This window comes from Thamnophis sirtalis, unplaced genomic scaffold (genome assembly GCF_051295495.1).
Source record: "Thamnophis sirtalis isolate CommonGarterSnake01/CBP01778 unplaced genomic scaffold, rThaSir2_p1.2 scaffold_3, whole genome shotgun sequence".
In the NCBI taxonomy this organism is placed as follows: domain Eukaryota; kingdom Metazoa; phylum Chordata; class Lepidosauria; order Squamata; family Natricidae; genus Thamnophis; species Thamnophis sirtalis.
In genome coordinates, this window is record NW_028261383.1 from 160,188,858 (window position 1) to 160,214,679 (window position 25,822).

The window sequence follows — 25,822 nt, forward strand, 5'->3', positions numbered from 1 at the left end:
ATTCTTGGTCTATCATCAGCATTCAGCATAACTGAGCATCTTTCTGGATCTATGAGCTTTAGCAGGGGCCAATCTTGTCTGCTTCCCCTGGTGGGGTTATATGATGATACGACATATTTCAATGTAGCCAGGTAGCTGCTTAGCTCCAATCTGTATTAGAGAGTCATCATTCAGTTTCTTAGTACCCAATATCATGGATTGCCTAATAGCAATAGCACTTAGACTTATATACTGCTCCACAGAGGTTTACAGCCCTCTCCAAGCGGTTTACAAAGCATATTGCCTCTAACAATGTGGGTGCTCATTTTACCCACCTCAGAAGGACAGACGTCGGTCAGGATTGAACCTCTAGCAATTGGCAGAATTAGCCTGCAATACAGCATTCTAACCTAACACAACAGGACTCTTTTAACTTAATTTTAAATTTATGATTTTTTGTGTTACTGTTTTATAGTACATTTTATTCCATCTGTAACCTGCATAGAGTGGCCCTTGGTGAGATGGGTGGCATACAACTTTGAGAAATAAAAATAACAGGACTATTTTGAATGGTTTGTAAAATCCCCTGTAAAATCTGAAATCTAAAAAAATACATGTGTATTCTTGGAATACATTCAGTGAATGAACTATGCCTGCAATTGGAATTCAGATACAGTAAAAGAAAATTGTGTCCTTTAAATAAAATGCGTGGGAAACCTTATGTGGAATTAGGCAGATTCATCCATAAAACTGCTTAACCCTGCTTGTTTAATGTCAAAAGCTATTGGACAGTGATGGACACAACCACCAGCACAATTATCTCAGATAAGGGTAGTTGCCTTTCATGGCAAATGTGTATGACACACCAAATATAATAGCTGAGAGACAATCTTTCACAGAGTTTTGGCTGTTTGCAATTTTGTTTTAACTTTGATGTAACTAGCAGTATAATTTGCGCACTAAAAGCATGTAGGTTTGATGATTCACCATTGTCATCATTGGGATAAACATTTGGCATAAACATTTGATTCCATGATTTCCAATGTCTGCCTTTTGTTTGCATCTCTTCTTTATTTGTAAATATCACACGCAAAGCTGTCAGAGATATCAGTCCTAAACGGGAAGTCACAGTGTCTGCGGATTCACCACCTGTCATTAATATTGTAATTCCTCATGTCTGAACCTGACATGATAGAACTTGCCTAACCAGTATTGTATCACATATGCTTCACTTGTGGAAATAAATATGTATATTTAGGTGAAGGCAAAGTAATTTTTTTCTAGGCCAAACTTACCTTCGATAAAAGTGTAAGTTAAAACTCAAGTCACCCTCCAAGAAATCAGGTCAGGTTCCTAGGTTTGATCTGGACATTTGAACAGCAAATAATTTCTAGTGTTTTAACTCCTGTAGCTGAACTACACATTTAGGAATATCATGTAGTCTGGGGACTACATTTATTTTGGAATTTTGGGAAATAATTAAATGCTTGGATATTATTCTACTTCAGCAAAACTAAATGAACCAATCCAACTTCTGCATTTAAATTAGATGTCAGGAAAAGGCTAAGTATGTCTCTTCTCTTTGTTGTGCTAGATTTATAAAGGTAAGAAATGTGTGATGTAGGAGCGGAATATGTGAGAAATCAAGCATGTGATTTCTCACCTACTCTTCCTGTTCAGAAACCGAATTTGTTCTTTAAAAAAACAGTGGTTTTTTTTTTAGTATAGCAGAAGATAATGTTGTCAAAACACAAACTTATCCTTTCTCTGTTGATTTACAAATCTGGCCTTTACACACTTCCAGAACTGGTTTTTGTAGTCGTTGCAAGAAGAGCAGCTGATAATCAAGAAGAAATATAAAGAAAATTCAACATCAAAGAACTGGAAGTAGCCAGAATATAATCTAGTCATCCAGCTGCTCGAATACCAGATAATCCAAAAATGTCTCCCATATAGTCTTTGAAAGCCTCCATACCATTCTTTGCCACAAAGTAACAGAGCAGAAATATAATAAATTGCTTTTAGAATAACTCTTCCAAGAAAAATAAAGCTCCTTTCAGTCGTGTATTGAGCAAGGGAAGAAATAGAAGGGGACTATGGTTTTATTTTTTATTTCTTTTGGTCTTTTTTGTCAGAGTTGCAGCGAGCAATCATTTTCTGATAAGGCTTGCATTATAAACTAAACCTAAATTAAACCTAAATTAAGGAAGCTTAGTCTGTAAGTTTACAGAATATGGTATGTCCAAAAACAAAATAAATCATAGTCTGGCTTAACCCAATGACCTGCTTTATATAACACAGCCATCCAATCCTGTGGAATGTTTTCTAAGAAAATAGCCTTTCCATCCCTTAAGACTAAGTGAAAACTGGTATCAGGAACATTGGTACTAATGATATAGTCAGTACCCAACCTCCATCTTGGGAATTTACTAAATTGCTGACTGAAACATTGCTCCAATTGTAAAAAATATTATTTACGCCTATTGAAAATTGGGATGTCCTGGATTTCTATTAAAAAAGAGGACGGTTGCAATTTAATAAGCAAATATAATTGTTTCTTGCTCCGAAGAGCCTCTTTATTACCTCTCTAATACAGAGCATCTCTAACTATATAGCAGCACACCAGAACCAAAATGACTTTGAGTCTGAGCAAGCTCCAATCTCATATGTGGTGGAGAATCTACATTTAAAAGACAGCTGTCACTTAAATGTAAGGACTCCCAATCCTATCTGCACTGAACTCTGCCTGCCATCGGGAAAACCCGATTGTTCCACAGTGGAACAATTTGGCTCCAGAAGTTGTGAGATAGGACAACCATTTGAGTAAAATGTTATAAGGTTTCCTGCCTGATCAGGGAGTTGGGCTAGAAGACCTCCAAGGTCCCTTCCAACTCTGTTATTCTGTTAAATTAAATCCAAAGTCAGTTCATTTAGGAGGGAAATTGGAGAGACAACCAATCCAGTGGAAGAAAAAACTTGCTACACTTGTGCCGGTTAGATCATGGGGTGCCTTTCAATCTTGGGACTGTCAATCAACTTTTAATCTGTGATCAAGGATCTTGTTAAGTGATCTGCTGAATCAATCACTGCAAATTTGCAGATCTAATTCAACCCATACTCTATGTTTCTCCTTATCTACTCATACAAAATGATCTTGTGGGTGTATGTCACTAAGGTGACAAGTAGGCGCCTAATGGGACACAAATTTCTATACATACATGCTCTAGGTTTTGCACACATATACTTATTTTTGATTAATTTCAATCATTGTCTTACACATGGCTTGGATGTCATGCTTCTACTTTCTCTCTCTCTCTTTCTCCCACACTCCCTGTCTGTCTCTCTCTCACAGAACACACAGACAATACTGTTCTCACTGCATCAACATACTACCTTACATACTTCCAATTGTTCCTGTTCTGCTCAGGCATATGCCATATGCTATGATCTCACTCACATCTCAAGTACCCTCTTTAATTCCACTTGATAGAGATTCCCATATTTCATATGATGCTACCTCCACATTTCATTTTTTCTTATTGGAACAGGAAAGCTCATGCTGCTGGATTTCCCACCCTAGACAAGTGTCCCTCAACCCTGCTGACATTTGCTCTTCTATGTTATCTGATGAGACCTGAATTAGTGCACTTGGTTAATAGTCTATTCCCACCCACCCACCCACCCACCCTCAGTTAGGCCTATGGGAATTCCAAGGAGAACTCAGCTGGATGGTGTTTGACAGTCTGAGAAAGGGAGGAATTTGTTACTGCTACCTGAACCTTCACATTCCATCTGGGAAATATGATCCTGAGGGATGTGAACATGTAGCCAGTGTAAGAACCCTACCAAAGCAGCAGGGGTTATGTATGCACAAAAGAGATACAGCCACAGCAAGCTATTTCTTCATCTTGCAGGGAATCCCCGTGAGATGCTCACAAATGGCATCAGAAAGGGGATGAATGAGTTGTGAAAACAATATTGTCCTTCTGGTCACTCTTCATCTTCCTAATGTCCTGGGAAATTCACTGGCTACTGGAAGTGGAATGTCTGATGGAACAACATCCAGTTCCTAAACCAAACCAGCTGTTTTTGTCCTATCAAGCATGGTAGGGAGTTCGTATTTTTCTTCCCCGGTCATCCAAAGTTCTGACTCTTTGCTGGATAAAAACCACAACTTATTTCATCCCCCACATCCCCATCCCTCAAAGGCCCAGTCCATCCATCAGCCAAAGTAGGGATTCTCATTCTGGAAGTTATAGTCCGGACAGACTTTCTGAACCAGCTTGTAATCAATGCTGAAGAATGAGATGAAAATACAGATGACCTTGAACGGTTTAGCACAGAGCCAGGCTGCGTGGCTCTGTGTATGCTCAGTGAAACAGATCTTGGATGGATCATACAGGCAGGGCTTATTCTTGCGTGCCCGGTTTGTCTTCTCATACTCCACATGACAATTGAAGGTCTTGGATTCCTTCGGCTCAGCTAAGGTGGACTGCTGGGGATGGAGATGTTGCGTGGGGATAGGAGGAACCAAGACGTCAAATTCTACAACTTTGGTGGGTGGCACAATGCTCACCGAGACGTTGCCCAGGCTGGAGGAGTTGTGTCGGAAATAGACACTGAAGGTACCATTAATGTGATCCACAATCTTGCCTGTCACAAGGAGGCTAAACTTCAAGGTCTTGATGTTGAAATAAAAGTCCCCCCATCCAAAGATCTTCTTAGTACGACCGGCCTTCATTGAGGGCTTCCTTTTGGCTCGCTGATTGAAGTGCTCCATGGCTGTCTGATTCTTGGTCCAGTCCCATGGACTCAGTGCTCCAACAAAAGGGTCCAGCTTGGCTTTGGATGGCTCATTGGAAAATATCCGGCCAGGGCTGAGTGAGTGGGGTTTGAAAGAGCTACCATAGGGTCCAGTCTTCAAGACACTTGAAGGACTCATCTCAAGATAGTTCAGGGTCTTGGTTCCATGGCCCTCGGCACATACAACCTATCAAAGAGTAAACAAAGGAGGTTATACTAGATCATGCATACTATGTGACTCTTCAGTTATCCATATGGTACACCTTGCCTAAATCATGCTGAGTTCAAGTCAAACAGAAATCTAGGGAAGAGCTGCCTCCATCATGGCACTTTCCAAATACATAGAATAAAATCTCCCATCATCCATAACCTGAAGTTATAGGAACTTCAGTCTAATACACATGAAGGACATCAAATTGGAGAAATCTGATTTAAAGTATGTGCCATAGTATATTACTATCTCAATGGGAGGTTGCAATGCTCTGACTCACTCCGGGCTAGTCTTCCCAAACTAATGTTCCTCAGGAAATCCAACTTTGACACTTTTCAACCAATTCAATAGATCTGGAAGAGTGTGGGTTAGAAAAAAAGAATAGACTTATCAGAAAATATTGAAGCCTTGGTAACAAAGATTCCAAAACTCCACAAACACCCCCCACAACCGCAAATTAAAAACTGCATCAAACTTCACAGCAACAAAAGTGTGCATATATTTATCAAACTACATGCTTTTGATCGCAGAAGTGCTGCCAAAACTGTGGTGATAAATAAGGTCCATGAGAAGCCATGTTTTAATTTGACCTTTATTGGATAAAATACCAATATGTTTAAGGCTGCTGAACAATGTTCCTGGCACTCATACCCACAACAGTACAGTAGTTAATAGCAATTATATACCACTTCACAGCCCTTTACAGCCCTCTCTAAGCAGTTTACAGAGTCAGCCTATTGCCCCCAACAATCTGGGCCCTCATTTTACTGACCTTGGAAGGATGGAAGGCTGAGTCAACCTTGAGCCGGGTGAGAATTGAACGGCTGGAAACCGGCAGAATAAGCCTGCAATACTGCATTCTAACCACTGCGCCACCATGGCCCCATAAATTCAAAATTAAATTAAGTTAAATTCAAAAGAATAACAGAATATCATATGTGAGTGGCCATCAGGCTAGGTGGACACCACCGTGTAGGACTTTGGGTACAAGCAACTAACGGTAAACAGTTTCTGTTTCTCCTAATCATTTCTCAGAAGCACCCAATTCTGTCACAATTCTGGAGTCCAAGCTAAATGAACCAGCAGTCTGGCTAAGCCTAGCAGCTTAGATCTGCTGCAATCAATCCTTATAGTACACTGGCTTTCTGCATTTTTGGGGGGCATCTTCTTCTGTTTTTCCAACTCCCCCTGCCTTTTTCATTTGCATTCGAGCTCAGTTTGTTTCATAGAATCTGTCATCTCCTTCTCTCCCCCCCCCCATTTTTTTTTGCCAACACAACAGCTGGCTGACATCCCATGATGGATGAATAGTGTTCCTTTGCCCAACAGCAGAATTATTTTATTTGCAGGCATGCTGCCACCACAACAACAGCAGGTTTTGCTGGCCACACATGGAGAGGCGAATGATTCTTTCCAAGTGGAAAGTCTGGTGAGAGGACCGATGGTGGTGGTGGTGGGGAAGTAGACTTTCAAACATAGGTTGCAACTACAGACTCATGGATAAGGTTGGGTAAAGCTGGGACTGCAATACTGCTTTGTTTTGTTTTAACTTTGTCTCCGGCTTCAAACTCCAGAGCTCGGCTTCCAATTCTTCCAGCAGCGGCCACTCTAGGGTTGTGGGCCCTATTGCAGCCGGCCCACAACCATAGAGCGGTTTACAGGGTCAGCATATTGCCCCCAACAATCTGGGTCCTCATTTTACCCACCTCAGAAGGGTGTGTTGTGGCCTATTGGCTGCCAGTCCTTCCAGCAGCCAAATCAGAGAAGGAGGAGTTGTGGGAATCAGCATCAAGACAACCTGAGAGCTCTAAGGGGAAAGAGGAAATCGAGCTGGCAGAGAGAGGCACACAGAGGCAGGGCCTGAGGCGGAAAGTCTGGGTCCAATGCCTGACGCGCAAATGCACAGAAGGAGAGGAGAGCAGCGGAAATCTGTGGGCCGATCCTTGGGAAGGAAGAGCCACCACTGCTAGCAAAGCCCCACCACAGCTCTGAGGATAAAAAACAGGGGACGGAAATGAATAGATGTGGCAGACAACTATTCATCTTCCGGACTTGTTAGCCTGTGGTGAGAGAGAAACTTTTTGCTGGGGCTCCTAATAGTAAAATATTTGAGTTAGCTTCAGAGGGTTTGTCGTATTTGGGGAGCTGGGTCAGAACAGGGTGGAAGGCTGAGTCAACCTTGAGCCAGTGAGAATTGAACTGCTAAATTACAGTCAGCTGGCAGTCAGCAGAAGTCGCCTGCAATACTTCATTTTTTTCAGTGCTGTTGTAACTTCGGTCACTGTGAACTTTGGTCACTTCTTTTCCTGATAAGCGTGATGCTAGAGACATCTTTCCTTTTCAGTAGCAGCTCCGACCCTCTGGAACGATCTCCCCATGGAGATTCGTACCCTCACCACCCTTCAGACCTTCCGCACAGCCCTCAAGATCTGGCTATCCCGTCAGGCCTGGGGGTAAAGAGTATAATCCGCCCCCACCCGAATGTTGAATGAATGTTGCTCATTTTTAATTATACATTGTGTTATATGTCATTGTATGTTCCCCCTCCCATATAAGTTGTTAGCCGCCCTGAGTCCCCTCAGGGAAAAGGGCGGCCTATAAATAAACTTATTCAATTCAATTCAATTCAATTTCCTGGGGCAGCTCCCCAGGAAAGTTCTGCAAAACCATGACAGATGCGCCCCCCCTTCCTTTAATGTGATGGAACAACAAACCAGTCCATATTTGCTGGGCCACCAAGTCCACCCTGAGGAAGGAAGCATCAAGGAGGAGCCATCTCAGTGCTACACCCTTCAGTATGAACAAGGTCGTGTAGCCGTCCTGATTAAGCAGGTGGAGAGGAGTAACAAGAGACAGCGGTGTTCGCAACTACAGGGAGCCCATGCTGGGATACTCATTAAAAGAGAGACAAGAGCAGCGAAAAGCAATGACTGAATCTGCAGGGAAAGTTTGCCGGTTTAAAGCCCAAGCAGTGAGGAAACTGGAAGGGGCAAGATCAGCTCTGGTGCAAAACCTGGTTAAATCAGTCCATAATGGCAATACTGGTGACTTCTGAACTAGGATATAAAATGAGCGCATATCTAAATCCCCCATTTTATTTACCATCAAATGTAGTTCATCCCAAAGAAAAGAACGACTTGCCTATCTGCGTACTACAAATATACCTAGCCACCAATTCTTTAACAGAGGCAAATTGCTCCACTGGTCAATTAATTTTAACAGATTAACCTTGGAGGTCATCTAGTTCAATCCCCTGCCCAAGCAGGAGGCCATACACCCTTTCTGACAGATGGCAGTCCAGTCTCTTCTTGAAAGTTTCCAGTGTTGAAGCTCCCACAACTTCCGAAGGAAACTTCTGTTCCATTGGTTGATCGTTCTGTCAGAAAATGTCTCCTTATTTCTAGTTTGAATCTCTCCTTATTCAGTTTCCATCCATTATTCTTGTCTGGCCTTCGGGTGCTTTGGGAAATAGTTTGACCCCTCCTCTCTGTAGCAGCCCCTCAAATATTGGAAGATTGCTATCGTGTCTCCCCTGGTCTTTCTCTTCACTAGACTAGCCTTGCCCGGTTCCTGCAACCGTTCATCGCATGTTTTAGCCTCCAGTCCCCTCATCATCCTGGTTGCTCTTCTCTGTACTCTTTCTAGAGTCTCAACATCTTTTTATAGTGTGGTGACAAAAACTGGATGCAGGTTTTACTAAGGCTTTATAGAGTGGTATTAGTATCCCCCCCTTTGGGAGGGGGAGAGAGTGGGGAGGGAGGGAAAGAGGACAGGTGGGCGGGCAGGAGAGAGAACTGCTTGGCATATAGTTTTTAGAAGAGTAAATTCTTCCCTCATACTCCTCAGTACTTTAAAAACATTATCTTTAAAAGCACATTATGGAGGTACTCACAGTAGGCATTCTCAGTATGTTTTATTTAGGTACAGCTAGATCTGGTCAGTTTCAGTCAGTATTAATTTTCTGAGCATTCAAATATGGTCCACTCCCTGCAGTCTTTTTAGAACTCTTAAAAATAAGTTGTGTGAAAATTATCATTTAAATGGTGTGCATCTCCTCCTACTTGGCCATCCAGCATCTTGATCAGAGAGTCTCATAAAAATTTGGAGAAACACAACATTTGTAGGCATTCCAGTGCACATATTAATGAGGGAGACACTAATGAGGTTGAGTTCACTTCCAGAGTGCGCCGAACAACTTGACAAAGTACTTAATGCCTTCCTTCCCTTTTCTTTCACGACAGAAATTAGAAAAAGAATCCAATATTCTTAATATGGCAACATCTATGGGCCTTGAGTCCTGGATCTACTGCTAACTCCCCACTTCTACATTAACAATGCACACAAGAAACACATCATATCCCAAAGGTGCTTTTTCAAGAGGCAACTGGACTTTTTGGCTTTCTTTGAAGACGTTTCACTTCTCATCCAAGAAGCTTCTTCAGTTCCGACTGGATGGTGGGGAATGGAAGGATTTATACTCCTTGCAGACAGCTCCTATCAGACAGCTTGTAGTCAGAGCTGAAGAAGCTTCTCGGATGAGAAGTGAAACGTCTTCAAAGAAAAACCAGAAAGTTCAGTTGAAAAAGCACCTTTGGGATACCCATGACCAGGATGGCTGAGAATCTCCATAGACATTTAACACCTTCTCTGCAACTCAAGCAACTGGATTCAGCTGTGTTAAAAGCCTAGTCTTTGCCCTTGTGTGTATGTGTGTGCATGTATCTATTTCATTGTTACTCCCAATTCTGGAGTTGAAGGAGAAGGACAGGACAGTATTTTTGCTGCTTCCATTCAAGTAAGTTTATTCAACCATCACCGCATTTTCTCCTACTTGATGCAAGGTAAAATTAAAATCCCATTGCTCTGCCAGATAGAAAAGAAAAGCAATGAATGAATCATTCAGGCATGGGACAAAAGGCATAATATTCCATAATGATTTGCTACTGTCTCCTTGTAATTAGCAAACCGTTTGGAAGTGAGACAGTGGATGTTGCTCCCACTTTAACTGGGGCAATCCAACCTTGGGTGAAAGGACTCCGAATTAACCCATGACCCACGGGAGATTTCATTTTAACTTACATTGCAGCCTAATGCGCTTAAAATGCCAAACTAAAATATCTGGAGCTGCCAACAGAGGAAGAGATCCTCATTCTAAACATTGCTTTTTTCACCATTTAATTCTCTTCCAGAAAAAGAGCAAGTCCGCTCTGGAGTTTCAAAATTTGTATTTAATTTGCCCTTCTTGTTTTCCACTCTTTGGCTAGAAACAAAATTCACATAATCTTTGAAGTGCATAAACTTCCTGCTTCTTCCCCCCACCACGTGTGAGTTTCCCCTCTTTTCCACCCGTGTCCACAGTAAACTCTTATAACAGCAAAAGGGCAACACGTTAATGATGTCACTATTCCATGGTGGTGCAATTGTTAGAATGGAATATTGCAGGCTAATTCTGCCGACTGCCAGGAGTTCAATCCTGACCAGATCAAGACTGACTCAGCCTTCCATCCTTCCAAGATCGGTAAAATGAGGAGCCAGATTGTTGGAGGCAATAGACTGACTCTATATTGCTACTGCTACTCAAATGCCTATGTAGTTTGTCTTGGCATCTGAAGCAGGGATGAAATCAACTTATCTTTGCTACTGGTTTGCAAATGTGAGCGTGTGCGCAGAACCTTCTGCGCATATGCAGAGCGTCAAAACGGGATGAGCCTCCTACTGAGTGCGCCTGCAAAGGTAAGTAGAACGGGGGGGGTGTGTGATTCTGCTGTGTCTAGCTAATATAAATCATGCGTCACAGCTGATCGATGGAAATACTGGTGGGTTCTGGATCCCATTGCAACTAGTATGGTGAAAGGGGGATGAGCGTCAACCACATGCACGCACGCACGCATGTGCTCCAGCTGCTCGGTGGAGAGTCGCGTAGGCGCTGTATGCTCCATGCACGTAAGCCCCAATCGGCTCATATGCAGATAAGGAGGGCGGAGAGTCCCTCCGGAGCACCGTACCGGAACGGTACCTGGTGCTCCCAGAAGGCACCAGTATGCCCATACCGGGGTGTACCGGTCGTATCCCACCACTGGTTCAGGCGAACTTGTCCGAAACGGTAGCATTTCATCCCTGATCTGAAACATACCGAGTTAGATATGTGGCCACTTCCTCCTCCCCCAAATCTCTGTTCAGTTTTCAAGTTCCATGCACACTAAATTTTCAGCCTGTTTTAGTTCTAAAACACTGAGTGTTACAGGTAGTCCTCAACTTACTACCATTTGTTTAGTGACCATTCAAAGTTGCAACGGCAGTGAAAAAAATGAGTTATGTTCATTTTTCACATTTGCAACCACTGCAGCACACACACACACATACCGGTTACATGATCAAAATTCGGATGCTTGGCAACTGGTTCATATTTATGACGGTTGCAGTGTTCTGGGATCATGTGATCCCCCTTTTGCGAACTTCTGACAAGCTAAGTCAATGGGGAAGCTTAACAACCGTGTTACTAGGTTAACAACTGCAGCCATTCACTTAACAATGGCGGCAAGAAAGGTTGTTCAATGGGGCAAAACTCACTTAAATGTCTCACTTAGCCACCAAACCTTTGGGCTCAATTGTGGTCGTACGTTGAGGACGGCCTGTATCAAATTGTCTCACTGAGAGCAGACAACATTCTGGGCACCCTTAGAAAATATCGTTGTGGTTAAGGGTTTTCAATCTCTTCTTCATCATCGCTGGGGAGGGAAAGGAAAGCAAATGCAGAAGGTTTTGCAATAACAGATGAGCTGAGCCAGTGAAGGAAGAAATTCACCGCTTTGTTTCAGGGAAACGAAGGGGAAGAAAGCTCTGAAGAGCAATTGTTCTGTAGGAATTTATCCGTGAACGAAAGTCTTTCTCCGACACACTACGGTAAAGTCGTGTTCTTACAACAACACATTTAAATGGGAGGATGGGAGGGGTGGCACTGTTGAAATTATCCCTAGTCTATTATCTCTAAAGATTAAAATTAACTCCAAATAGATCCATTGATTCGTAATGTTAAGCTATCTCCACCTAGGCAGTTAAGTTTCATACGCATGAAGGCAAATATACGTGTCCCAGGATAAACCAGAGGTTTGGTCTTCCAAGCTTTTGAACTCAGGCTGGAGCCCATCCTCAGCAGTGGTGGGGTGCAACTGGTTTAACAACCGATTCGGTGAGGGCATGCTTCGTGCTCGCGTGCAGCATTCGAAGAACAACCCTTTAAAGCTTCAAAATGTACCTTCTATGTCAGTGCCTATGAATAAAACAGCTGATGCACAGCAATCCACTGTGCTGCACAAATCAACTGAGCTAAAAAACAGGGAAAGTGCAGTCCAAATTGGCTGAATCTCACCCCTGATCCTCAGAGAATGACTTGTGATCGACTCAGGTTGGATCCTGGCCCCATCTTGTCTATAGAGTGTTCCAAGAAAAAGAGACAGAGAGAAAAGTGTGGGTTGAGAAGGGAAACCTTCTTTGCAGAATGATGGGTGGCAGCACAGAACTCTCTTCACAGACAGGGATTGACTTCAACAATCTAGCCATGGTTACAGCTACCCAGCAAAGAGGAAAAAGAGTTTGTCAGCACTCTCATGCCAGCCATGGGATGCCAGCCAATTCTGGAGAAAAGGATAGGATTCAAGTAACACCCAAATAGGTTATTTGGAATGCAGCTAGTATGATTATGTGTCTATGCAGCCACTGATAAAGAGATACGAGTTACATCTGCAAACAGGGTGTAACTAATGTTATGCATGCTTACTATTAAATAAAACCCACTTCAGTGAAAAGAATGTGTCCCCAGTAGTTGCATTCAGAATAAAGCTAACAGCCTATAGTAACTTTCTTCAGCCCAATGCCCTCCATGTGGACTTCAGTTCCCATCACATTCATTCAGCATGGAAGCTGCAGGTTAAGAAGTTGCTCATTTTAGCACTATGATCTTCATAGTGATTAGGGAGATCAGTGGTGAGTTTCAAAATTTTTTAGAACCTGTAGGTGTGGCCTGCTTTGTGGGAGTGGCTTGCCAGCCATGTGACCAGGTGGGAGTGGCTTGCCAGCCATGTGACCGGGTAGGAGTGGCTTGCCAGCCATGTGACTGGGTGGGCATGGCCAACTTGTAAAATGTGGTGAAACTCACTTAACAACGCTCTTGCTTAGCAACCAAAATGTTGGCTCAGAAACTCTGGCATTTGAAGCACGCAGGTCTTAAAGCTGTCACGTTACAATACCCTTGAACCCCTAAAGCTTTAGATAAAACCCCCAGGGGTGTTCAAACTTGACAGCTTTAAGACTTGTGGACTTCAAACTCCCAGAATTCCTCCTCTCGCTCTTCATCTTGATGATGTGCGGATGGTCGGAGGGAGGGAGCTGGAACTGGTTCTAAACGGCACTGTAGATTTGTGGAACCTCTTCTATAGAAGAGGTTAGAATTGGCAGGAACCCAGCCCTGAGGGAGATGAATGTTCAAATCTACATTCAACCTTCTTACAGATTGATATAGGGTTAATTTTCAACTTTTAGGGGAACAACAGGCTAGAAGTAAGGAAACCACCATGCCAATAGCAGTTGTTTGGCAACTTATAGCTGACCTGTGCAGTTTAGCCAGTTATAATCAGTCTAAACAGGTCTGGGAAAGAAGGTGATACCTTGCAGAAAGAGGAACACTACTATTGCGCCACAAAACTCACCTCTCAGGCTATCAGGTGATTTATAAGCACAGGTTTAGCATTAAATCTGAGTTTTAAAATAGCCCAGTTAAAAGCTGGTTGTGTTGTACCAGAAAGTGGGAATTTCCCTCTCACTGTGTAATTCAGTTCCTACACATACTGCAAGCACGTCTATCCTTACAGCACAGGGGTGTCAAACTGGCGGCCCACGGCCAGATGCATCACGCACAGGACCACCCATCCCAACTCAACAAAGGTAAAAAACGTCATCACGTGACGCAATCGAGTCTGACATCCGTGTTATAGCACAACACATTAGGATCATTATTTTAAATCTTCCATGATAAAGTAGAAGCAGCTGGCAACTAGTAAATGTAATCTATTAGAACTGTTTAATCACCCTAGGTTGCTTAGCCAGGACAACTGTACATTGTTGAACTCTATGATCTTTGCCAATTTAGCATCAGGCTGAAATGGCATAATAGCAGTAGCACTTAAGACTTATATACCGCTTCACAGTGCTTTACAACCCTCTCTAAACAATTTACAGAGTCAGCATATTGCCCTCCAACAATCTGGATCCTTATTTTACTGATGGATAAGCTAAGGAGGCTGAGTCAACCTTAAGCCTCCTTAGCTTATCCATCGGTAAAATAAGGATCCAGATTGTTGGGGAGCAATATGTTGACTCTGTAAATTGCTTAGAGAAGGTTGTAAAGGTTCGATTCTGGTCGGAATCGAACTGCTGGCAGTCAGCAGAGTTAGCCTGCAATACTGCATTCTCACCACTATATGACCATGGCTCATAACTGTGGAATGAACGTCGAAGAGTATGGAACTTATTTTTTGTTGCCTACCATTTGTTGTCTTTCATTTCAAAGAAATAAAAGAAAGGGGAACCTTAAATAAAAGTGATGCTTGTGATTCGGCTCCTTTCGTGACTTGTAACCTTATTTTACTCGATTCAGGTTACACGAGGATACGTTTAGTAGGAGGGCTACAGGAAAGAACCTTAGAGGTGACAGACAGTATCTTGCAGCCAGACTCATCCCTTTCCTGCTGCAATGCTGTGACTTTAATTGCTGGTACTTTTCCCTCTGGCTGATAATGTGCCGAAAAGAGAAAGGAATCAACCAACATCTTTAGCTATCACACACTGCACACACGTAATCACCACAGCATCATTTGCCGGGGATTTTGAACAGAGGCAAGAGAGGCAGAATAGGGGCAGTTTATTTAATGCCGGCAAGAGTTTTCTGCTCTCTAGCTGGAGAACAGTAACTTAACTCTGGTCACAAACTCAAGAGACTTCCTAAGCTATCACTGGCCAGGCCAGCATCCACCATGGGCTTTCTTTGCTGCTAACAAAAAAAAAAAGGCTTTTTAAAACTAGGTCTTGAAATCAGTAGTACATTTCTGATTTTGGCCCCGAACCTGTCCATCTTCCCTGATAGATCAGAGGGGCAATGCAAACCAGATGAGCTAATCCCACTTTACTGTAAGGCAACGTGAACAGAATCTTGCAGGTCTGGAAGGGCAGATTTCCTGCTGTCACCTTTACAGTTTAAGAAGCTAGGGAAGTCCCTCTTTCTCACCCAATATGCAGCAACAGGCTATGTCCTCTCTTATCTGACTATTCCATAGACAGCGTTTTTTTGCCCCATCTCTCAAGGTCTTTCTCGTATACCCATGATGGCGAACCTATGGCACGTGTGACTGAAGTGGCATGCGGAGCCATGTCGCCTGGCATGCATGGTGTCACCTGCTCCTCTTCCAGGCTTCTGGTGCGCATGCACATGTGCAATGATCAGCTGTGTGGGCAACAGTGCCAGAAACTGGAAGAACCGGTCTTCCGTTTTCTTGCGTGAGCATGCATACCGGCCAGCTGATCGTTGTGCATGCATGCATTCCAGAAACCCAGAAGATTAGCTGGTCGGCACGCATGTTTGCGCCGGAAACCAGAAGTTCATTTTTGGGCATGTGCATGTGTCCTGGGCAGCTTCTCTTCCGGGTTGTGGCCCAGACGAGCATGTGCACATGCTCCCTTTTCGACACTCAGTGCCGAAAAGGTTCGCCATCACTGTCATATACCATTACATAACCCTATCTTATTTCTTCTCCTCCTCCCTTATCTCTATATATGAAATGATTTATGAGCATTATAGGCAGTAAGATATGGAAAGTCTCAGTGGAAGAGCATTCTTATTGTCCTCAACATCCTGCTATTTCCCATCCTTCATCATCCATTTGTTAACCCTAAAGCAGACCTGACCAGAGCCATATTGGAGCTTCAGTGTTGCCACACTGGAGCTGAGACAAATGGAGGGGGGATTAGTGATAGAGGGATTTGTGAAGCCAAAATAAAATGCCCACTAAAATTGGGATCTGATACCGGTAGTCCACATGCTTGAACTTCCCCTTTCCTCAACCTCATGTCCTTCAGATGTACTGAGAAGTCATGCTAGTTTGGAATTCTAGGTTCAAATGTATATGAAGAGCGCCAGGCTTAAGAAAGACGTTACCATGAATTTGTTGTTAGGACCGAATGGGGCAAACCTGGATTCAGATGCTCACTTGGTCCCAAAATCAATTACAATTCAGGCAAACCAATAACTGTCAACGCTGTTTATCTCATGGTGATGTAATAGTGTGATGTATTGAAATGCTATAATATCTATTTTCAGTCTAATTTCATTTGTGGGAAGAAAAGCAGCCTTTATAGTTAGCTGGCAATCCTATCACTTCTAAAAGTTTTTGCAGGCTATGGAGGCAGACCAATCCCTTTCCGTTAAAAACATGACAAATCTTTGAAAGAGGGATCAAAGAGGCCATCTATGTCAAAATTGAACAGCCCTTTCTCAACAGAGGGGGTGGACGATGAGGTCATTTATTTCCAGTCTACAACACAGTCCTTTCAACAGTTCCAAGAAAGCTCCACACCTATTTGCACTACTCAGGTGACCCTGAGGACACAGATACATTTCCAAGTGGCAACAACTGCTCTCTAAGAGAATGCAAATGACCAGCTGTCTGCATGGAGTATAAATCCTTCCATTTCCCACCATCCAGTCAGAACTGAAGAAGCTTCTTGGATGAGAAGCCAAATGTCTTCAAAGAAAAACCAGAAATTTCAGTTGCCTCTTGGAAAAAGCACCTTTGGGATAACCACGACCTGCATGACTGAGAATCGCCATAGACATGACAAATCTAGAAAACTTCAGTCTGTTATATCTATTTGCTCACTACAATTCTAGACTCTGTGGCTTTGCAAAAAAAAAACCAACAACGTTTCAGAAAACAACATTTGTACGAGGGAGCAACTAAACTCCTCTCTCCCACACCCACCCACACTCACATACAATTTAAAGGACCCATTCTAATCCAAGACCTGGAGGGAAAGTAGTATTTAAGGAACATTTGATGACAAGCAAAATCTTTGATTGGGCTTTTGCTGGGTAAGTCAGCTGCAGTTAATTCTCACCAACATCAACAAGATACTACATTTGAGGTGGTGGTGGGGAGTTACTACAGTGGTATCTAATTGCAATCAATTTAATCCCCATGTTTATTAGAGTACATATAGACAAATACCTTCCCATGCAGTAGATAGAATTTTACTCTGATAATATGGGGTTGGGCTCTCCCATCTCATTGTATAATAGTAATGCTTTCCCAGACTTTCTCAACTTGATGCTTTCCAGAAGAATTGGACCACAATTCTATGATGGGAATTATTACCCATCATATCTGGAAGGTTAACTGTGTCTCTTTTACAAGAACAAAGAGTACTGAATATTTGAGTATCAGAGACAAAGATTTCACTAATATGCAATATAACAGAAGTAGTAGGACTTCGAACAGTAATCCTATTATAAAACAGCAGTGATGCAAGTACACTCAATTTTTTATTAGCAAAATGATAGCAAATGTTATGTTTGTTCCACCCTCTAATTTTTTACAGGTCCTTCAGATTTTCCAGACAATATTTAGCAGTTCTTTTTGGGGCAACCTTAAAAATGCCTTCAAAATTTAATTGTTTTTAACTATTTGCAGACAAATACTTAAATACTTCAGACTGAGCATGGCCATTCTGATAATCTGTGACTCAAGAGCAGTATTTCTCAACCTTGGCAATGTTAAGACCAAAGGTGGGTTTCACATAATTTTACCACCAGTTTGCCACACATCCAAAATATGACCGTGCGCGTGGCCGTCCACCTATACGCTTTGCTCACGCGTGCAGCTTGCACGCATGCACGCGTCTTAGAAAACATGGGTAAATAGAACAGCATAGTGGCGGGGTAGGTGGGCGGGCTGCAAGCCGCCACTACCAGTTCACCAGAACTGGTCTGAACCGGCTGAATACCACCACTGGTTAAGACATGTGGACTTCAACTCCCAGAATTCCCCAGCCAGCCAACCACATTTCTAAAAGTCCCCACAGCTTAAAAGTTATCAAGCTGGAGAAACACTGCTCTAGAGTTGCACAAAACCACCAATTTTTGCTTGCCCTTGTTGGCTAATTGCTGAACTCAAGATAATAGCCAGCTCAACTCTGCTCATTTGCTATCCTTTCAAGGTGGCCAACAACCAAGCACTTTTTCCTGCCATCTTCGGGTCACCATGTCCATGTGGGAACCTAGCCTTTTCTTCCCCTGATAAAAAAAGAAGGGAAAATAAATTGCAAATTTGGGCTCATGGTGATCGTAAGTCGAGGATTCTACTCCTTTCCAATGTACATTCATGCTTATGTTGAGCTTGAGCTCCAACAAGGAGAAGTTACCACAAGCCCTCGGCTTTCTAATTTCAGGATTGGTGAAACAAATGTCCTCTTTACTGATAGGGAGTCTGGATATTATGCTAAAAGGTCTCTTGATGGTATTCCGAGACACTGAAAAGAGATGTGGGGAGAGCGGCTTTATTTCAGCTGCACTCCAAGGAAGCCCAAGTGCCGGATTTACCACATGGCAATCAGTGCAAAAAAGACACTGAGCAATGTGTTAACACCTGCTCAGGGGAGCAGAGCCCATTAAAAGGCAGTGGGGAGCAGCCTGCATTGCCTTGAGGAGAAGGCCACGAAAGCCTTTAATTGTGTTATTCTACCAAAGCTGTCGTGTCTTGAGCCACAAAACTCGAATGCGCGCAGCATCGGTGTGACAAAAAGCTTTCGTGGGGGACATCACATGTAGAGAATTGGAGTGTGTGGGGGGGGAGGCTGAGGCACAAGGCAGATGTGAAGCTGCAAGGCCGCAGATTGCTATAGCTCTCTAGGGCCCAAGTTCTGAAGAAATCCTGCATGAAGCCGACTCGTGAATGCTCCAGTAGGTAAAACGGCCATACGTGGTTCTTCCCTCTGGAGAAAAAAATGGAACTAGAACAAGGGTGTCAAAATCAAGGCCCGCGGGGTGCTTAGATCTGGCCTACAGGAATACCCTGGAAACAGTGAAGGACCAGCACACAGTGTCTCTGCCAGTGAAAACAGAGCTCAGGAGGGCTGTGCATGGGCCTCCCTAGCTCTGCTTTCAGCCTGCAGCCCTCTACCAGCAAAAATGGGAGCATGGGGAGGCCAAGCGTGGCCCTCCCAATCACCATTTTCACTGGCAGAGGCACCACGGGCTGGTCCTTCACTGTTTCCAGGAGATGTTGAGTTGACCATGCCCCCCTGCCCCCCCCACCCGAGGGTTGTCAAAAACAACCCTGATGCGACCCTCAAAGAAATCGAGTTTGACACCCCTGAACTAGAACCAAAGCAGAAATTCCTATTAGGATGAAGGGATCGGTTCCTGGCAGCAGCAAAGCAGTGGATCTCAGTCATATCAGTCACATCCTTTGCCACTTGCGGAGGAGGAGGTGTCTGGAGATCTCTAATTAATGTCTTTGAATTCTTGGTAGAAGGCCTGCTCAGAGGTCCACTTCAGAAGGGATTAAAAAAAAACCAAGCCAAGGCACAGAGCTGAAGGAGGTTCTTTCTTGCTCGGAGTAGAAATTAGTGCTCTGACTGCCCTTTTTGCTGTATTCTCTTATCTGCAAAGTCTTCCTGGTTCAAATGCTCACACAGTTGTGGATGGAACTGAAGAATTCAGCAAAACTATTGCTGGGTGAGGAACCTAAAGCCAGGATTACATTTCTCAGTCGCTGCACGTTAGGTAATGTATCAGTCTCATTTGGGAGATGGTTGCATAGCTGTTGCGTTTATACATCTGCAAATGTTAACCTTCTGGCTAGGGGGCGCTCAATCGCTCCCAGTATTTTCGGAAGTCCGATCAACCAATCAGCATACAGGATGCAACCACTACACAATGCGCAGTAGGGATTGGGGAAGTGTGTGCATTGGCCCACCTCCAGCCATTTGCAACCTACTTACCCATCAACCCCTCTGCAGTGTTATGTATACAATAATGCCTGTGCATGGTTGCAAGCAGCTCTAAATCAAACTTAATTCTATAGCTCAATTCTCCTTCCTCACTCCCTCAACACTGAGGCCCAGTTTCCTTGACCACTGGACTCTGTCCAGGGGTGAGTTCCGGCTGCTGCTACTGCCGGTCTGCTCAGGGACATGCCACATGTGCTACATGAGCATGCACAGTACTAGAATGCTTCTGGGTATGCGCAGAAGTCAAAAACAAGATGGTGCCACCAAGAGAACCAGTTCGGGAGCGTGGCATGCCTGGATTGCTGCTGGTTCCAGCGACTCAGGCCACCAAGTTACTACCAGTTTGGCTAAACTGGGCCGAACCAATAAGAACCCACCTCTGCCTCTGTCTATGGCAGTGGGTTCAACCTTCCTAATGCCGCGACTCTTTACAGTTCCTCATGTTGTGGTGACCCCCAACCATAAAATTATTTTATGTTTTCCGTATTTTTTTGAAAATATGTGTTTTTCTATGGTCTTAGGCGACCCCTGTGAAAGGGTTGTTCGACCCCTAAAGGGGTCCCGACCCACAGGTTGAGAACCACTGGTCTATGGCAATCACACTTTTCAATTCCTCCCTGCAGCTATGGAGTTGTGTCAGGGCAAGGCAGTTGTATGAATGGGCTTACTGCCAAATGAAACTGGGTTTATCAGGGCTGCTCCAGCTGCCTTGAATGTCATGTCAGGAGTGTTTCTCTATCAGGATTCAAATCTGGCTGTCAGCCCACCATGGTTTAATAACAGACCGAGCTGAAATTTAAATCAGCACTGCCATGGCCTGAGATTGGCCTTGGGAAACTGGCAAGAAATACAGCTTTTATAAAAAATAATATTTTCATTTCCTTAGTCCACTATTTTGAAATATGGAACTCGCAAACATCACAGTGGCAGAACAGCCCAAAAGAAAAATATAAGGAAAATAATCAGAACGCCTCGATCTAGGGAGCAATCCTCCTTTCGAATAGGCCATTGTTTCTTCTGTAGCTAAAGAACAAATACACTGGCCTTCCTGTTTTGATAATCAAGTTCTTAATCAGATTGTGCCATAATGTGGTTTATTGAACTTTCACTTAGCATTACATTTTAACTTAGTTGTTATGGTTCACAAATCATATAAGTAAACCCAGGGCATTACACCACTTAGCAATAGCACTTAAACTTATATAACGCTTCACAGTGCTTTACAGCCCTCTCCAAGCGGTTTACAGAGTCAGACTATTGCCCCCAACAATCTGGGTCCTCATTTTAACCCCCTTGGAAGGATGGAAGGCTGAGTCAACCCTGGGCCCGGTGAGATTTAAACTACCAAACTGTGGGCAGCCGGCAGTCAGCAGAAGTAGCTTGCACTACTGCACTCTAACCACTGCGCCACCGCAGCTCTTATACCAGTTAAATAAAAGGTTAAAATACTAGCTATTGTATTTTTGTTGTAGTTTAGTTGCTAAGTCATGTCCGACTCTTTGCAATTCTATGGACCACAGCACCTGAGATCCTCCTGCCCTCCACTGTCTCCCAGAGTTTGCTCAAACCCATGTTTGTTGCATCGATGACACTATCTAACCAGCTCGTCCCCTGTCGTCCCCGTCTCCTATAGTCTTCAATATTTCCCAACATCAGGGCCTTTTCCAATGAGTCTTCTCATTTGTTGGCCAAAGTATTTGAGCTTCAGCTGTGGTGGCGCAGTGGTTAAAATGCAGTACTGCAGGTTACTTCTGCTGACTGCTGGCTGCCTGCAATTTGGCAATTCAATTCTCACCAGCTCAAGGTTGACTCATCCTTCCATCCTTCCAAGGTCTGTAAACTGAGGACCCAAATTGTTGAGGGCAATAGGCTGATTCTATAAACCGTTTGGAGAGGACTGTAAAGCACTGTGAAGCGGTATCTAAGTCTAAGTGCTATTGCTATGCTATTCTTTATCTGTCCTTTCAAAGAACAATCAGAGTTGATTTCCTTTAGGGTCGACTGATTTGATCTCCTTGCAGTCTAGGGGACTCTCAAGAGTCTCGTTACTGTATTACACAGAATTAATTTAGGATAATAGATTCTCCTGATTCCTGATTCAAATTAATGATTTTGCGCAGAAGCATTGGCAGAATATGGTTTTTGCCACTTATTGCTAACTAATTTGCAGTTATCCCAGATCGTATTGCACTGTGTCCTTCCCTCGGTCTCGAACTTCCTTTGCTATCCTTATTGCTTCCTATTTTTTTTATTAGTACCACACCTTACTTTACATGGAATTAGAGAAATATTCATTTAAGCAGTTTATATGTCACCTTTCACCAATGGTTCCAAGGCGAGATGCAAATATTGTGTGAACAAGAAAAGCAACAGTAAATGCAAACAAATCTAATAGTGGGGAGAAATGTAATTAAAAACCACAAGAGCTGCAACGATGCAAAGATTATTTTCAAAAAGCCCCAGTAAATTGTTTTGTGAAAAATTAATACCAGGCACACATCCTTCACAAAAACATTCCATAGCTTGGACACAATACCAGAATCTTCACCCCACCCCACCCCACCCTTTTTTTAGGAGGATGAGGTCATAGGCAGAGAAGAGCTAGGTGGGATGCTGAAAAAAAGGTCCTGCAAGAAAGCAGTGGTACATTACATTCATATCATGGCGAGAAAGTGCATCAATGGATCTAGGTAAACCACTTGCAAATCAATTTTTACTCTTATGGCCTGAGTTTCTGGGTGATGATGTTCCATCACATACTTGGAGCTCCAAACAGATGACCTGTCCAGTTAATCATGCTCTGTACATCACACTTACTTATACTGACCACTCTTAACACAGGGAGGGGAAGCTTCAGCCCTCTGGGTGTAGCTGAATACAACTTCCAGCATCCGTCCTGAGAGTGAGACTAGCAAGGTGATCAGTGTACAGGTAGTCTGACTTACGACTATAATTGAGCCTGCTCCTTATGGTTGTAAGTTGTGACGGTTGCAAAGGGGATCACCCATGTGACCGCCCTATTTTATGATCTTTTTTTCGCAGTTGTTAAGTATATGAGGTTGTAGAAGATGACCAGGCTGAGCACGAGGGATGGGTCAAATGTTGAATTGAATTGAATTGAATTTATTGGTCTTGTATGCCGCCCACTCCTGAAGGACTCCGGGCGGCTTACAATAAACAAAGGAAGGGGATAAATAGACAATAGACAAACAACAATTTAAAATACACAACATTCATAGTTCCCATGGGGCTGACTATTTCAACAGCCCCCCAGCCTGCCAGAGCAGCCAGGCCTTCGTGGCTTTGCGGAAGGCCGGGAGAGTAGTAAGGGTCCGGATCTCCACGGGGAGCTCGTTCCAGAGGGCTGGAGCTGCAACAGAGAAGGCTCTCCCCCGGGGAGTCGCCAGCCAACATTGGCTGGCAGATGGGATCCAGAGGAGGCCTAGTCTGTGCGATCTGATCGGTCTATGGGAGGTAATTGGCAGGAGGCGGTCTCTCAGGTACCCAGGTCCGATGCCATGTAGGGCTTTATAAGTAACAACTAGCACTTTGAAGCGAGTCCGGAGACTAATAGGCAGCCAGTGCAGCTCGCGGAGGATAGGTGTAACGTGGGTGTACCTGGGTGCACCCACGATCGCTCGCACGGCTGCGTTCTGGACTAACTGAAGTCTTCGAACACTCTTCAAGGGCAGCCCCATGTAGAGCGCGTTACAGTAATGTTGATAAGTCCCGAGTCCTTTCGCACTCACAAGAGATCTAAGTCCAACCCACCTCCTTGGACTCTTATCTACCACCAATTTGCTTTGACCATTAGTAGTTCAGATTCTCGTAGAGAGCATGAGCTTGTAATAAACCTTTACATTCATTTTAAACAGGCTGGACTTCCTGATTTTCCTGTGCTTGACAGATGCAGTTGTAAAGTAACTGCTGTTATCATTAAGTGAAGGCAGCAGTCAGTAAGTGAACCAATTGTTCGCTCTGGGCTCGTGTTGCTGAAAGCCAGAAATAAATGCCAGGTTTTGGCAAAAGCATCATAAAATATAGTCACAGGACCACAGGATGCTGCAGATGGCCACAAATGCCGGCTGATTATGGAGTACCTGAAATGCAGTAATGTGATCATAGGAGGAGCTCTCAGAACTTCAGAACTACTTCGTAAGTACCCCCCAGAGAGGACCATTGTTAACTTCAAATGGTCGCTTAGCAATTGGTCCTAAGTCGAGGACTACTTGTATGTCACTAAACCATGAATGTTTGCAAACATAATTTTCCAGTATCCCCAAGGAAAAGATCTTGGAGAGAAGCACATAGGCGATTCCCTACATCAAGACTCAGGAAGCCACTGAGGGGCCATTGCAGTATATCAGACAAAGCACCGGTCTCTGTGACAATATCCAACAGCTCATTATAGCTAAGCTTTTAAGCTCCGAAGTCTTTAAATCTTTCCACAGAAGGACGCTGCCTACACCTTCCCGTCTTATGCTGGAGGGCACCAGCCCCATCTTCAGAACTGCTCATTTTTTTTCTTCTTCTAAAACAGTGTTTCTCAACCTTGGCCACTTGAAGATGTCCGGACTTCAACTCCCAGAATTCCCCAGCCAGCGAATGCTGGCTGGGGAATTCTGGGAGTTGAAGTCCAGACATCTTCAAGTGGCCAAGGTTGAGAAACACTGTTCTAAAAGTTTCTGAAGTAATAGGGCAAATGCATTCTCCGCGCTGAGAGAGTTTAAGGCACAAAGAACGTGGCTGTTAATACCATATATTCCTAGCTGTAGCAATATAGGTATGGATGTTTTATCCAATTCAAACAACAGACTTTTCATTTAAAAGAAGAAGAGGAGGAGGAGACGGTGGAAGAAGAAGAAGAAGAAGAAGAAGAAGAAGAAGAAGAAGAAGAAGAGGAGGAGGAGGAGGAGGAGGAGGAGGAGGAGGAGGAGGAGGAGGAGGAGGAGGAGGAGGAGGAGGAGGAGGAGGAGGAGGAGGAGGAGGAGGAGGAGGAGGAAGAGGAGGAGGAGGAGGAGGAGGAGGAAGAAGAAGAAACGTATCAGGAAAAGGGGAAATAAGAGACTAGCCTAGTAGGCTAAGATACTAGCTTTCCATATGGAGGGAGCTTTTCATTTGTATTCAAACATGCAATCATAACCCCCACTTTGAAGGTACTAAATTGGCACAGGGCTGCACCAAAGATCCTTAAAAGGAGCAGACACTTTATAGGCTATGTAGTCCAAACTGTAGCAACACAGCAAAACCAGTGCTTAAAAAAGCTTCAAGGGACGACTTTTTAGCCTCCAGCAAGAGATAGCTCAGCATGCATCTAGGTAAGCTGGCTTTGTAGCCAATTGTTCTGACCATCAAGAGGTTTCTCCCATTACTTCAGAACAAATACTTTCCCCGAGGCAGCAAAATATTCATTCTTGTCCTCTTCTCTTGACAGCCCCATTGGTATTTGCTCTCATATCCTCCTCCAGGCTCTTTGATTCCTCCAAGTCGCATTCAATCCAAGGCAGTTTCAGAGAGAGGTCATATCTTTGAATGTGCATTATGTGATTGGCTTAGGGCAGGGGTGCCCTAATTCCATTGAGGGCTGCATTAGGATTGTGTTTGACCTGGGGGGCGGGAGGCAGGGGAGGTATGGCCAGCTCAACATCACTTGTGTCAGCGGCGCCTGTGGCGACCAGGCACTCTGCCAGCGAAAATGGGTTCCCGAGTTCCATTTTCGGCTGCGATGGCCTCCTACAACCCTCTGCCAGTGAAAACGGAGCTTGGGAGGAC

At 43.8% G+C, this 25,822-nt stretch overlaps 1 protein-coding gene across 1 annotated transcript in view; it reads right to left on the reverse strand.

Annotated features, from left to right (window-relative positions):
* Positions 1–3,803: 3,803 nt before the first annotated feature.
* The window catches only part of NXPH4 (neurexophilin 4), a 106,965-nt gene continuing 84,946 nt past the window's right edge, over positions 3,804–25,822 (reverse strand). The window contains exon 2 of the mRNA XM_014061738.2: positions 3,804–4,969. Within this exon, the coding sequence (XP_013917213.1) occupies positions 4,202–4,969 (768 nt within the window). The 3' untranslated portion in view covers positions 3,804–4,201. The remainder of the gene's footprint in view (positions 4,970–25,822) is intronic.